Raw genomic sequence first — 15,847 nt, 5'->3', positions numbered from 1 at the left:
CAGTATAGATATGCCTGTCTGCAGGTATTTTTTCCAATATTCAGTAATATCTTTGTTATCTGGCATACAATGTGCACGTTTGTTTTGCTTTTTTGTTGTTGTTGTATTTGAATGTATGTTTCTGTATCTTTTTATTGCGCATGGCCCTTTGATGGACCAGATGGAACAGAAAGGGCTACCCTGTTGAAACAAAATGAAAATAAAGGCATAATTTACCATTTGCAGATGAAACAAAAATCCAGAATTAGTGCTTTGAAATAGTTCTAAAATGTGAGTTAGGGATAGAAACAAACATTGTAAAAGTTTGAATCAGTAAAATTGATGTTAAGTATTGTTAAATATACAAAATGTGAACAATAGTTATAATGAAATTTTTTCCAGACTAAACCGTCTATAGTTACGGTTTATTGAGAAAAATACCGATATCTCCTTTATAAGGCTTTTTCGCGAACATTTTATATGGTAGGATGTTTTGTGGTACAACAGACCTACGCATATGCATTAAATATAATATCTTGAATATTTTTAAATCACTGTTCCCAAAGGAAAACAGGACCTTTAAGCTAAATTGTACCCGAGTGGTGTAAGACCTCAAGAAGGCGTAGTAATTATTATCAACGATTACACAGACAAGATAGGTTGGCTACCTGGCATACACCGAATACACAAACACAAGAGGTTAGCAAAACAAAGACGAGAAAAATCAATGCCATTTCTGTGGTTTTGCATATCCTGAATCATTGTTCATAGTTAGGGACTTTCATGTGGTACGAACAGTTTGTCTAAATCGCTCGCTAATTACTGGAAACCAGTGGAAATATTTTGTGGTGTATGAATTATCGTTTTGCGGTTTCCGTGTGTTTATCAAAGCGTTCTTGGCGGTACTACTAAAGGTTTCAAAAGTTGCCCCCTTTTGCATGGAATGGTGGCGGTCTTTTTTGTGTAATTGTTCATTTCTCATTCTTAAGTATTTTTTCCTAATTCGAACAAAAGGAACAATCAATAAGAACCACAGATTTTCTGTGAATTGTCTTGCCCTTGTATCCGTTGTTTTACTATTAAAATTGATTTCCTTTTATTCAATAGGCCTGGTCCACCTTAGACTATTTAACATTACATTGTTGGAATTCAGAGCCTCGGTATTTGTTCCAAGTTTATCGCGTCACCAGAGATCTAGCCTGGTGGTAGTGTCACTGCCCGTAAAGCAGTAGATGATAGGATCGAATCCAAGCATATGACTGGTCAGGATATGAATATAAAAATGAATACATGAACTATACTCCGCAGTCTTGACAGTGTTCCATGGAGTACATGTACTTGCTGGAAGGAATCATAGCAGAATTCACAAGGTGAACGAAGAAGCGACGAACAACATAGAATATTGGAGATTTTCATTTTCAGATCGAAGGAATTCAACCAGTTTCATCTAATTCTTAATCCTATATGATATATATGCAGTGGAATTCAGATGTACCAACTGGATTATGACAAGATGAGAATTTTGTACAGTGAATTAGCCCGGCTAACTCATGATATTAAACTGCTTTTTACTTTGAAAGCGCTCAGGCACCGCATGAGGTACATCATATATGAAAAGACTTGTGGAGAAAAGGGAAGATGGAATAGCATCGCGTGTAAGGCTTGTAAGGAAATCATGCATGGAAAGTTGATTTTCATGCTGCTGGTGGTATTACTTAACGCACATTACAAAGCGGAAGTTAATTTTCAAGAAGTATGTCTTGGGGCAGTCCCGGGCAGATGGGTGGGGTGAGGGGGGGGGGGGGGGGGACGCGGTATCGCCCACGCGGAAAGAGTTTGCATGTTGGAGGCAAAGAGGGACGTAGGCAATCTGTTTGAAGTACTTACATTATGCAGTGGAAAAGAACATTATTTTGTGAGGTAGAATAAAAAAAAATCATGTCATTTCGAATGTACTATTAATTAAAACGATAACAAAACAGTATCAGCAAACCACGATTGTAAGGAAAGCACATATATGTTACAAGATTGATTTTTTTTTTTAATCGCATGAAACTTGCATCTGTGTGGAAATGAATACAGCATTATGGACATGAAAAGAAATAGACGAGGATGAAGAGATTGAGTAGACCTAGGGGATAGGGAGACGGAGGGGAGGTCATGGAGAAGGGGGACGGGGAGGTGGAGGAGGAGTTTGAGGAAGAGATGAAGGAGTCAGTTGGATGAGGAGTAGGAGTACGAAGCAGGAGGACAGGATGAGGAAGAAGAGGAAGATGAGGAAGTGGAATGGATGAAGAGGAAGAGTAGGGGGAGAAGGATTAAGGTGAGCGGAAGAGGAGGAAGAGGAGTGGTGGAGGATGAGGATGGGAGAGGAGGAGGAGGAAAAGAAGAAGGAAGAGGATGAGGAGGAGGAGGAGGAAGCGGAGGAGGAGGAGGAGGAGGAAGAGGAGTGGTGGAGGATGAGGATGGGAGGGGAGGAGGAGGAAAAGAAGAAGGAAGAGGAGGAGGAGGAGGAGGAGGAAGCGGAGGAGGAGGAGGAGGAGGAAGCGGAGGAGGAGGAGGAAAAGGAGGAGGAAGAGGGGAGGAGGAAGAGGAGGAAGAGGAGGAGAAGGAGAAGGAGGAGGAAGAGGGGAGGAGGAGGAGGAAGAGGAGGAGAAGGAGGAGGATCATTGGGAGGAGGAGGAAAGGAGGCGAAGGAAGGAGAGGACAAGGTCAGGAGGTGACGAAGAAATGATGTTGTAACCCATTCATAACACCACTAAACGTGGTTGTACACCACTTACATATGCTTCATATTGTATCACTCCTTACAGTTGATGTTGCTCCTATCTCTATACCATTACTGCACTTCCATGAATACTACTGTTACCACTACCAATGACTGCAGTAGAATTTACTAATCCTGCAACCATTAGCACTGCTCATTAACGCTGCTCTGCTACTGCTGTTACTCAACACTTATACGACTACCACTACCACTATCAAAACTACCATCACAACGAACGAGTGCCTCTGCTACTACTATACTATTGCTATAATACTACTACTATAACTTCTACCAATGTATACTATTACTCCGTTAGTCCATAAGATTTTTTTTTTCGACGGCGTAGAAGTATATTGTGCCCATAGGATGAACTCAGAAATATCGCACGACATCGAAAGTTGCATGAGCAAACATTGTTGAAATTCGTCGAATTGTTTTCCAATTTTCCCGCCACTGGCGGTCCCGTCTACCCTTCACATGGCTCGGGGCCGCTTTGTTTAACGGGTGGAGATCAATAATTTTGTGCGCCATTAAACACTTACAAATTATTGTCGTGTAATGACATAAGTGGCTAACACTACCTACCGCGAAATGAAATCGGATCTCAGACAAGCTATCACATCATGTCATGACGCATGCGCACAAAGTAAAGACCTTTTAGATAGTGTTTTTCCCTTCTTGAAAACAGGTTGAATACAACTCGTCAAAAAAAAAAAAAAAAAAAAAAAAAAAGCTTTGCCCTGGCTCAGTTCCATGGTTCCATGAAATGTTCCCATTTTCCCTTTATATTAGTCTTTGTTACGTTATTCAATTCTTAAAGATATTGAATTTGATTTTCGGAGATGAATCACGTGTTTTATAGCATGTTTTCCTTTAGTGTTTGAAATGATCCTAATGGTCGCAGTTAGCATGTGTGTTCAGCTACTCAACTTTCTATTTTATTGCAGCTACATTGTATCTTAATGCCACTAATTCACCGCTGAGACTAAAATCTCAGTGATCACTTTCAGATGACTAAAGATACATCCTACCCTGCTCCCCCCCCAAAAAAAAAAACTATAAAAACATTAATCTGTTATGAGAGTACGCGAACAGTTTCCGCGAAATGTAATTTTCTCTCCTTTAGAATTCATCAAATAGTCATTACAAAACATTAATCAATGAGGCAACAAAATGGAAAATACTGATTTTGATGGATGGATGGATATACGAATTTTACTCGAAAGCGCATTGCTTGCATTGCCGTACGATGAACTACTGCCTTATGTGTGCAGATATACAGAGAGATAGAGAAAGCGAGATAGAGATAGAAAGAGAGAGAGAGAGATAGATTCATATATAAAACATTCTTTGGCACTTAACTTAATTCGCTTTGACAGAGATGAGCATAAAAAACAGAGCAGAAAACAGCAGCAAATAAAACAATAATGACCGCATCTATTTCGCGAGGTTGGACATTGAAGATTGCTGTCAGTTGATTACTTCAGTTTGGGAATATTGTCATGAGATATGAAATATCATCACCTTATGCAAAAGCAGATTGGATGAACAATGATATCTTCGCCTTTACATAATTCGATATCATCAAAAAGTGTGAATAGTTCATCATCAAAAGCCCTATTATACGTCAGTTACAATGGCTCTCAACCTGTAGAAAGTATCGACAAGGCACAGTTTGGCGGTAAAAACTACTCCCGCCCTCTCTTTCTTTCTGTCTCTCTCTGTCTCTCCGGGGAGAAAAAAACATGAAAGCTATAAGGATTTGTGGATCAGGAAGGCTTCCGAGCAGAAGTATCAGTTTTTCTCTCTAAATCTTCTCAAAGCTGGCTCTTTCCGGTTCTCTGGCAAGCAGTTTGTTTTTCCCTTTTTAAATGATGAGGCAGGAACGCATCCTAGCTTTTCATCATCCTTCATGTGACATCTAATTCTCCCTTCCTCCCTCCCTCTCTCTTCCTTCCACGTCCCCCTCCTCTTCCTCTTCTTATTTTTATTCTCCTCCTTCCTCCCCGTCTTGTTTTAATTCTTCTTCAATTCTCCTTTAATCGTCTTCTGCTTGTTTTCCTCGATCCGCTAATAATCACCCAACCGCTGCAATTGTACGTTAAAGTGGCAAGGAAAAACAAAGTAATCTAGAGCATAGCTATAAGTACGCTCGATCATGATCACAACAACTGCATGAACACTTGTGCTGATCAGAACACGTACACTTTTTTGTGTATCACAGAAGGCTGTGTAGTCCATTACGAGAGAAGATTTGTTTCAGCGGCAGACGAAAATGCTCAATTTTGGGTGCCTCTCACGGCGGCAATCTGCACAAAAATGTTAATCATTTCACAGCTTATTTTAGTAATCGGGTAAAGAGAACCTAAGAGCACAAAATGACATAATTTGTTTAAATTTTTCATTTAAAATGGCACAATTTTAGCTCATTTTTTAAAAAAGCGTTTTAGCTTTTTCAGCTTGTAGTGTTAGAAATATTGACTCGCGATTTCGCTAGCGTGCCGACGTGAAAATATAGCACGCGTACCGTTTCCCCCTGGGAATGCGGCGTCTACCAATCATGCCAATAACGTCGAAGATTAGCACGCCGACCCAATAACAGCGTACAACTGGCACTAATACTCAGTAATAGGCAACACAGCTGGATGAATGAAGTAAAAAGTAAAACACTGAAATTTGCAGCAATCTGCTCGGACATCGGGTGAATACATTCGACAGTCAACAGGAGGGAAAGCATTTGAAATGCGCGCACATTCCGACACGAACTTCGCTGCCAAGAGAGCCCCTGTGGTTTGGTGGATAAGACTCCGCACAGTCTCGAACGGGTCGTCCACGAGTTCGAATCCCGCGAGGTGCCCTCGCAATGTCCCTCTTCACCCAAGTGTACAAAATTACTACATATCTACAATAACAACATCAGTAGCAAAAGCACCAACAATAGCAACATGAACAGCAGCTCCCCCTGTTATCATTAACATTGTCATCTATTAGACCATGGACCCTACCAAGGGTCCATGATTAGACATTCAGGCTTTCAAAGATGGCTGATAGGCCAGGTTGTAATTCATGGAAACGATATCAATTTTGTATCCTAATCTCATCCTGTAAAAAATAAAATGAAATAAAATGGAGAGCTGCAAAATAATGTAGGCTAACTGTGCTGGAAGGTGCATGAAATTCATTCAAAGATAATAGGCATGTCAGTGTGCATTTGCGAACTGACGGGAGAAATTTAGATTAGGGTAGAATACCGCAGTAAACAACAGCAAGTATAATCATCCTAAATGACTTTTACATGACTTTTTGAAATGAAATTTAAAGGGTGGGAAGAGAAAAGGGTTAAAGATAGAACTATATTAATGAATAGTCACCCGCAGAGCTACAAAGTAAATTATCATAGTCTTTCATTATTGCCATTTTTTTTTTCTTATTGATCATTTTCCTTGAAATTCCCATTCAAATGAAGAAAGGCAAGAAATATTTTCTGTCAAATAAGGTTTTTATTCTACAATGTTGCTTATAAAGGGAGAGAATTCAGTGTGTCAAGTGGGAAGAAGTAAAACATTAGGATTCAGAGAATCTTGGGTTTATCGACATATTTCTTCGTCTCTTAAGGGCGCGCCCCATTGTGCAAGGAAAGAAGTGCAGAGTTCCGGAACTTTGCAGGCTTTCGAAGTAGAATACAATGCCCAAAGTTGAGTCAACCTGCATACCTTCGTCACGCGTTCCACAGCACCTGACAGTATATCTTTTTTTCTTTTTTTTTTCAATATACTTTAACTTGTCCGTCTTTCGTAGTTTTGACTCTATCTTGTGTACGGACCAGCCAAGTCTAAATACGACCCCACGAAGGGACCAAAGCGGACAATATTATCAAAACAATACGAAGAAACGAACAAAAAACTGGAACAGTGCACGTATTTCGTTGATGTCATGTATATCTTTCATCTGACCATGTTCGAATAATAGTGTAGTTTATGACTGTTTTTACGGGGCAGGGGGTATATAGTGTCTGTTTTTACGTTCAAACTTCGTATCAGACGAATTATGTCGGCCACACGACTGATTTGTGTAATTTTTTTTTTTACATACAGTGTATCTGGACACCTTGAAAGAATGTTATCTTTATATACCCAGGGGTATTGGAATCATTTTGGGGAGATATACATCGGAGAAGTGCAGATAATCCCAATGAAATTGAGAGAAGTGTGAATGCCCGCCTTTTTACCCTTTGAACAAACGGGTGTAATATACACTAACCAGCTTTCCGAATAACAACTAAAAAAAAAACACTCACGAAGTTTACAACAAAATACGGAAAGGAAGATAAACTAAAATCAAAGTGCCAATAGTTGTATTTTGCATGAAAAACCATCAAGAAATCAGCAGACGATGAAGATCTGGGGAAAAAAAAAACACGAGGGGTCCCTCTCAGACAAAAATGCTACCCCCGGCGTCCAAATACCTCAGAAATGGACCCCAAATGGAGTATTACGGCACACCCGAATTGGCATCCCTAAATGGCGCCACACCTGTTGTATAAGCATAATACATTTGTATATACCCTAAATGGCGTCAGCAAGTGCATCACATACCTTAGATTGGGTATTTCGTCATGTCACCAAGTACAATACCCTAAATGGCGATTTAAATGAATGCTTCTGGTTGGAAACAAACAAAATAGCACTTACCCTGAAATAGAATAATGAACTCAGTTAAACAGAATGGGCGTCAGATGATACTGTATTCAATCCACACAATTAAAAACATTTTGTGAAATAAGACCTTAAAGGCATAATTTACCATTTGCAGATGAAACAAAAACCCAGCATCTGTGCTTTAAAATAGTTCTAAAATGTGAGTTACGGATAGAAACAACCACTGTAAAACTTTTAATCTATATAATCGATGTTAGGTGTTGTTAAATACGCAAAATGTGAACAATAGTTATAATCAAAATGGTTCCAGACTAAACCGTCTGCAGTTACGGTTTATTGAGAAATACAGTGATATATCCTTATATTTTAGGCTTTACTGTGAAAATTTTATATGGTGGGATGTTTTGTGATACAACTGACCTACACATATGTTTCAAATGTGGTATCTTGAACATTTTTGAAATCACTGTTCCCAAAGGTAAACAGGACCTTTAAATGACGATAAAAACAAAAAATGAAAAACAAAACATTCCTACTGGAGGGAGAATAATGTCGGCAATGCAGCATGTATAAAAACGTGTCTTTCTATATAGCAAGTCATATGGAGAGGGACACCCCTTCCCCCAACACGTGAGAGAAATCCAACGCCATATTAGTAACCGATAAATAGATGACATTTTACATTCATTTACATGATTACATGCCATCAAAGGGGCATGTAACAAATAACTTTATTGGACTGTCGAGTAGTCTCTCTCTTCATCTTCATTTTTCTTTAAACCGCGCTATGTATTCATCGTTTGTTTCCAGTGTACATGTATAGGCAACCACTGCAAAGTGTACATTGCATGTATTTCACATTTCGTAAAGGCTCCTGAGTGTATAGGCTTTTTTTTTAATAGACTAGTTCGTAATTCCACTTTGCGCATGAGCAGAAAAAGGTAATTTGTACCAACAGGCATTTTGGTTTGTAAATTCACTGAGATAAGCATCTGTGATCCTTATCTAAATGGTGCTTGCCAGCACATCCACCTGACAGCAAGAATGGTATTTCGCAATATAAAAGGAAATAGGCTGTTATTGCATTCAATATAAAACAATGAAATGGATGCGTGCTAAATTGTCAACTGATGGAGTATTCTGATCACCTGCTCTAAACCCAAGTTAATTCTTTGTCTGAATATGAATTCCATAATTTGATACGTCGGGCAAGCTTATGCATTATGCCGCTTTGAAAATGAGTGAAGTGCCTAACCAACTGAGAAAAAAAGAAAGGTCATTATTTGTACCAATGTGTACATGAGCTAATTACGAACTGGCTTACTAATGATCATATACATGTACACGTACCATGAACATTTTGTACATTTAACACTTAGGTTCTACATATATCTATCTCCTTTACATTTCTCATGTTATATATGGATACATTTAACCAGAGAGGTGATATAGGGGTGGATTTTTTTTTCTCGCAATTTGTGCCGATTTATGCGTAGGTTCCACATGACATGACAAGCATCTCACTGGCGATTGCATGTTCCATGCTCCACAAAAGACAGTGGAATGCGCCTTCCCCAAGATTAAGCATAATTTGAATATTTCCCTGCAATATCTTTTAATTATAGCCAAATTAATAACATGAGGAACATGCAAGTTATGCTGAGTCTGGGGAAAGGTGGATTCCAATGTCATTAGTTAATCATATCATTAGTACTTCAGCATTGACTAAGACCCCGTTTACAGTGCAGGGCTGGGCCGAGCCCGGGCTGAGCCCAGGCTGAGCCCATCCTCAATTGCGGTACTCGGCCCCGCAATTTTTTCCGTTCACAGTGGAGGGCTCGGCCCGGGCTTTTAATTCCAACCTTTAAATATTTTGTCATAGTGGCGCTCTGCTTGTAAAACAGACGACTATTATTGGGAGCGCGCCTGTCGCAATTTGGTACCGCATTTGGCCCAGTTTGTGTTTACAGTGAGAAAATGCCGGGCCGAGCCGCGGCCGAGACTACCTCCAGAGCTTGGCCAAATGCGCGGCCGATTTTGGTACCGCATCTGGCCTTTTGCGCGTTTACAGCGAAATGAAGGCCGGACTCGGCCGCGGCCGAGCCCGGCCCTTTCACTCACTGATGTCACTGGGAAGATCAAGGTTTGAAAGGTTTTTTGTTGTTGTTGTTGTTGTTGTTGTTGTTGTTGTTGCGTATCCAACAACTCTGAAGGGGAATAACGGAAAAATAGTAGAAAATATATAGAACGTAGAGATATGGACATATAATGAATCTACATGCATTATTTTGCATTGCATAGTTTCTTAAAAGTTACTGTTAACATTATTACCATCATTCACACTGTGCATAATTTTGCTCTCCACGTTCAGCACTTCGCATGTTAAACCTTTTGGATTAAATTATTGGGTAATGCATATTTCAGCGTATAAAAGTAGCATATTTCGAAGTTAGAGAACTACTATTCGTTACTGAATTTCATTGACGTGTCCTGTTCTCACTCAGGGTTTCACCTTGATTCCACTTTCCAAATGAGCAGGAGAAAGGTAATTTGAACCAACAGGGCATGTTATTTTGTTTTTATCTAATTCACTGAGACAAGCATCTGTGATGCAATGATTATTCAAGTAATCTTTATGAATGGTACTTGCGTGCACAACCAGCCGACAGCAAAAGTGGTGCAATACATTTGGCAATATCAGTAGAAAAAGATTGATACAGCCAATGCAAAATAATGTAATGAACGCTTTCCCCAAGTGTAAATTGACGGACCATTCTGGTCACCTGGTCTACACAAGTTCATCTTTTGTTTGAACATGATTTATGAATTCCATAAACTGTCATGTTGGGCAAACTTATACATTTTGTTGCTTTGGAAACGAGTGGAGTGCCTAACCAACTGAGAAGAGAAAAAAAAAGTAATTTGAACCCCATGAGATAACTCTATACTTGCTTTTAAATATTGCTATCCTGAAACTATTGAAAGGGACAGCACACAAGTGGCTCACTAGGTTTGTTGTGATTTCAGAATGATGCATACATATTCTTCAAGGACCTATGAAGTGCAAATGCTCATGATACCTTTAACAACACTTAAAGGGTGTGTACAGTTCTGGTCGAGGTGAGGATTTAGCTTTTAACGTTTTGCGAGATATTCAGAAAACAGTCTATGAGATGTCAAAGAGCATGCAGTTCTAAGGGGTATCAAAAGTTTATTCGATGGAAATCGGTTTTGAAATGGCTGAGATATCCAAAAACAATGTGAAACAAAGAGATCCTAATAAAGTTGTGGCATATCGCCTTTTATTATTAGCACTTTTTTGGATATCTCAGCCATTTGAAAACCAATTTTCATCAAATAAACGTTGAATCCTTCTTAAAATTACATGCTCTTTCATATTTCATAAGAGGCTTTTCATTATCTCACTTAGGAATGTTCAAAACATGAATCCCCACCTCAACCAGTACTGTACAGTCCCTTTAAATGGTAAAATGAATATCTAAATACATTGTATGTTTCATATATTCTATAATTCTTCTACTACATCTTTCTTCAAATTCCTTGAAAACACCCAGAAAAAATACTTTCTAAACAAAAGATCTTGCTTGTGACCTCATCTCACAATCACTGAAAAAGTACTAATATGAAAAGGAAGAGACATTGGAATACACCTTCCCCTAGACTGAGCTTAACTTACACATTTCACTGCAATGTCTTCTATTATGTAGTCATATTAGTCAACATGGAAATAAGCAAGTTATGCTCGGTCTTGGGAAAGGTACATTGCAATATCTTTATTTAATCATATTAGTACGTCAGCAATGACTGACGGATGAGGTCACAAGCAAAGTCTTTTTGTTTAGAAGGTAAGCCAGTGTATATGTACATTATATATATATATATATATATATATATATATATATATATATATATATATATATATATATATATACATATATGTATACATATCCAAACATATTGAGAATTCATGAATTGGCTCCATGAAGAAATGAAGAAATAATTGTCAAGACTCCTGAAGAAGGCAGAGGCCGCTAAAAATTATATATATATATATATATAATATACATATATAATTATGTATATTTATATATATGTATGATACATATATATTTATATCTGTAGCTATTAAAGGTTGATTATCCATCATGAAGTAATTGTGCTTTTCACTGAAAGCATGCTCTGGTCTGCAGAGTTGTATAAGTATTTCATCTCTAAATGAAAGAATATAAAGCATTTGCCAACTCGTGCCACAAGTTATCAAAGCGTCTCTCATTTTTGGATGAAGTTTGTTCAAATGAGTTACAGGGCATGCAACAGGAAAGCAAGTATCATTCATATACAAGCAAAATCTTCTGTAGGTCAGATGTACTGGATGGAACGAGACGATTTTAAAAGTACAAATAAGAACGCCCAAAACAATGCTGTTTTCTGTAGAAAAGAAAGTTTTAATCACTTTACAAGTGGCATACTGCAATACACCTTGTACAAGGGTCACTGTTCATTCTCAATATCATTCCATGATTTTATACATTTTAGCAGGAATGACATAATGAAGGAACACAAAAGACAATGGGAAATATAAATCATTGTTTAACAATGTAAACATATCAACAATAATTTCCCTTTCTTGAAACTGATGTACATTTTATTCCTTTCAAACATGACATTACTTAATTAATGAGGGGCTCACTATTTAAAGGAATCAGTTGAGGCGATTCTAAATTTGAACTGTGAAAAAAAGAAGAATGCATATATGCAGAGCCTGTTTTAACAGGCAAACTTGTCTAGTGTTTCATCACAAAGGGAAAACATCCTTTGTACATGGGACACAAATCTTTGCACAAGTACATTGTAGTTGGTCTTCTCTGCACTCATAATTGTGCCAATGTTGATTCGCAATTAGGGGCAAACACTGCCACAAGGGACAAAAAATAAACCACTTTTTTTTTTCCTTCCAATCATTAATAGAGTATGGCCTGCTTTTAACCCAGCGATAGAAAAATTAATGTGATGTACACGGATGGATTTAGAAACAGATCTAAGGTTTTATATAATTTCTGAGCCATGTGAGCCGCTTTATTTTTTTTTACTAGAAATGGACTGAATTTTGTGTGGGCCATATCAGAATGGCTTTTGCAGAAAGGGGGGAGGGGGTTGGTGGAGATTCTAGGGTCCGATGGACCCCTTGAATGGGATAAGACAGGGGAATGACAAATTTGCAGGAAATCATGTTAGCCTCGGTTGCAGCTTGGAGTCCATGGAGTAACATGTCTGCGCATACACACAACTCACACACACACACATACATACATATCCTCACTCACATAGATGTACATCGTCACATACATTCAGACATGCTGTAGAGAAGGTAACAGAATGTCTGCTGTTTAAGAGTTCAAGAATAAGCTTCTGCAACCGGGTATGAAATTCCAACATCCCACAATAAGTATTTCTGTCCAATGCCGACTTCAAGCATAGGTGCGAACACATTGTCCCACCTCACACAGTCCTGTGTGACGTTGTGAGTGCAGCGCTAATAAGATTTCAGGAGTTTGGTACCTACAGTGATAAGTCCTCAAACTCTCTGAGTGGGTAAGCAACAACTTCACATGAAGTATTATTGCCTGCTCTCCTGCAAATATTTCATCGTGTCTGCCCCATGATACACCCAAAAAGTGTAACGAATCTTTCAAAATGTACCTTTCAGCGACATGTGTTATTTTCTTTTAATTGTTATTCTTTCTTGACAGTGAGGCTAGAAACCCCTACAAAAAATTAATTTCTCCATCTCCAGTTTGGATTGGTTTTACAAATGTCATGAGGTACTTTGGTGACTCTTAATGTTGCTGCCGAGTGAATCTTCTTCTCTGTCCTCATTTCAGCTGAGAGCTCTGATACCATGCCCACAGTTCCTCGATTTTCTGCCGAGAGAATAAAAGTAATGAGCACTCCAATTATAACAAACACAGTTTTAACAAAATTTGTTACAACAAAGTAAAAATTCAGGTCCCAAAATTACTACCTACATACAGTGTATCTCGATGTAATTTTCATTTGGTAAAAATAAAAGAGAGAAAGCCTCAAATGTGACTTCCACTTCAAATGAGAGACTTTAAGTACGAGAAGATCACTAGAGCGCTTTCCTAAACTTGAGGATCGTGCTGATATTTTCAGGGGGAAAATGGAGCATCTGAAGCTTCAGAGCAAATGCGCCGCCAACGAACTGGAGAATCTGAACATGCAGCAGTGGATCTCTCTCTGTTAGCATAGTCCCTGAAGGAATTATGAAGCATTATGTCACCAGAAAAACATGTGACATAGTAGTTGAATCGCTGCCAGGAGTTGGTCTGTGGTTTTAGAATTGATATTCACTCAGTGACAGAAAGTGTTACAATCATTTTTGGGACTTCATAAACATTATACTTTTGTAGCCATACTCCTGTTATAAATACTCTTGTCCAAACCACAGCCAAAGCCAAATCTTGATTTCAAACTGTCACACTCCAAGATCAGCACAGTTGGCGAGAGAGTCACTAAAAAGACATTAATTGAGCATAATAATATTAAATATAATGGCATACACATCCCTATTTTGACTCAATAGTTTTCTGCTTGCTAAAATGTTGTTGCATTGCTCCACTGGCTCACATAACGAGTTTTGAAGGAAATGCTTCAAACATTTTCTCTTTAAATTTGAATTTATTTCTTCATTTTGTTCATTTTTTCTTCCTCTTGATCTTCTTTTGCATATGCTAATGTGTGCAGAACCACAGTGAAACCAGAAGCATTCACGGCATGAAACTTTCATGAATTGGAGAAGACAGACTTTATTGTGGCACAAAGCTTTTGCAAACTTCCACTGGCATTCAATGCATTGTGCAGACATAAACTTTTGCAAATCTTGGCTCCTCACAAAAGTTTGCAAACACTTCATGCCCACAGAAATTTCTGGTTTACAGTAAACCGTTCACTTACTTCTGTGTCCTTGATGTGGAACCTTGATGCGACAAAGTTTGAAAACTTGATCTTCTTCTTGGGCTTGTCAGGCGACTGCAGTAAAGACACGGGAAAGCAGAGAGAAAGAGAATGAAATCAAACAAATGGAGATTAATCACAGACACTTCACCTAATATTGGGGTCTCAATGGATAACTAGAAATCATCAAAATCTGAACATGGTCTACCAGTGTCCGATTTCATGACATATTGATAATGTGTGGATGCACCGCCTTTACTGGCACCTACACAAATCTGATTCTGTATGACTGCTGGTGAGAGAATGGGCTTCACACACTCACTTCAGGAAAGCAGTATGGTGCTTTGTTATCAAACATGTGCAACTGATCCCTTGCTTTGCATGGAAAGGCATAACTTTATGGATATCAATCAGTCATGAATACAATATATTAAAGTAACAGGTGCTTTGACAACTAGCACATCGACAACTGCAGTGGGACAAAATTTGTGATTTCTTGTCTGTGCAGCATCGGCACATGGGATTGTTCGTATCTCCCTCCAATTTCCTATTGCGCCAAGCGTGCTCGACACAGCATGCCATGAAGTACATGGCTGCTTAGAGGATCGAGTGTGGCCCAACAAGAGTGGGGAAATGGGGGTGGGGGATGGGGGTGCAGATACTTTTCTAAGGAGAACATGGTGAGGAGAAATTGTGTGTGGCAAAGAACCTGGGAGGAAAAAAACCACAGTATACATGCTACGGGTCCTTGTCCTTTCACAGTGCTGAAACAAAAAAATCAGAAAGGATGGAAGCCAAGAGATTCATATCTTCAAGAGTTTGTTGATTTCAAGATATACAATGCATGGGAAGAGGGCTTAAATCTTCCTTCTTTTTCACTGCCTCAAAAAGAACAGAAAAAAAAAAAACTGATAAGAAAGAATTTCAAGAAAGTATGAATGCTGGCTTGATCACGCCGGGAAAGCAAGCCATCATTCTATTAGTTAATAAGGGTCTAAATGTCTGGATGAAATTAAAACTACAGTCGAATGCATCTTTAATCCATCTCTTTTCTCAAGGGAAAAATGTGAAATGTGGTTGTGATACAAAGGTTTGGTGCCAAAGCCATTGTGATGGATATTGTCAATATCCCATATGATTACACGTGTGGACCTACACAAGGGCATTTGTGCTGACTAACTGCCCCATTTTTTTCAAGCTACCATTGGTTGCCTCTTAAAGGGACTGTACAGTACTGGTTGAGGTGGGGATTCATGTTTTGAACATTCCTAAGTGAGATAATGAAAAACCTCTTATGAAATATGAAAGAGCGTGTAATTTTAAGAAGGATTCAACGTTTATTTGATGAAAATTGGTTTTCAAATGGCTGAGATATCCCAAAAAGTGCTAATAATAAAAGGCGACATGCCACAACTTTATTAGGATCTCTTTGTTTCACCTTGTTTTT

General features: G+C 38.6%; 1 protein-coding gene across 3 annotated transcripts in view; it reads right to left on the bottom strand.

Annotated features, from left to right (window-relative positions):
* Positions 1-11,849: 11,849 nt before the first annotated feature.
* The window catches only part of LOC140241325 (mitotic apparatus protein p62-like), a 70,886-nt gene continuing 66,888 nt past the window's right edge, over positions 11,850-15,847 (bottom strand). For all 3 annotated transcript variants that reach the window (XM_072321051.1, XM_072321050.1, XM_072321052.1), the window contains 2 exons: positions 14,401-14,475; positions 11,850-13,346 (listed from right to left, as the gene is read on the bottom strand). In XM_072321051.1, coding sequence (XP_072177152.1) covers positions 13,299-13,346; positions 14,401-14,475 — 123 coding nt within the window. In that variant the 3' untranslated portion in view covers positions 11,850-13,298. The remainder of the gene's footprint in view (positions 13,347-14,400; positions 14,476-15,847) is intronic.

Source organism: Diadema setosum, chromosome 18, assembly GCF_964275005.1.
Source record: "Diadema setosum chromosome 18, eeDiaSeto1, whole genome shotgun sequence".
Lineage (NCBI taxonomy): Eukaryota > Metazoa > Echinodermata > Echinoidea > Diadematoida > Diadematidae > Diadema > Diadema setosum.
Note: the sequence above shows the minus strand (reverse complement) of the source record. Positions and strands in the feature narration are given on the sequence as shown.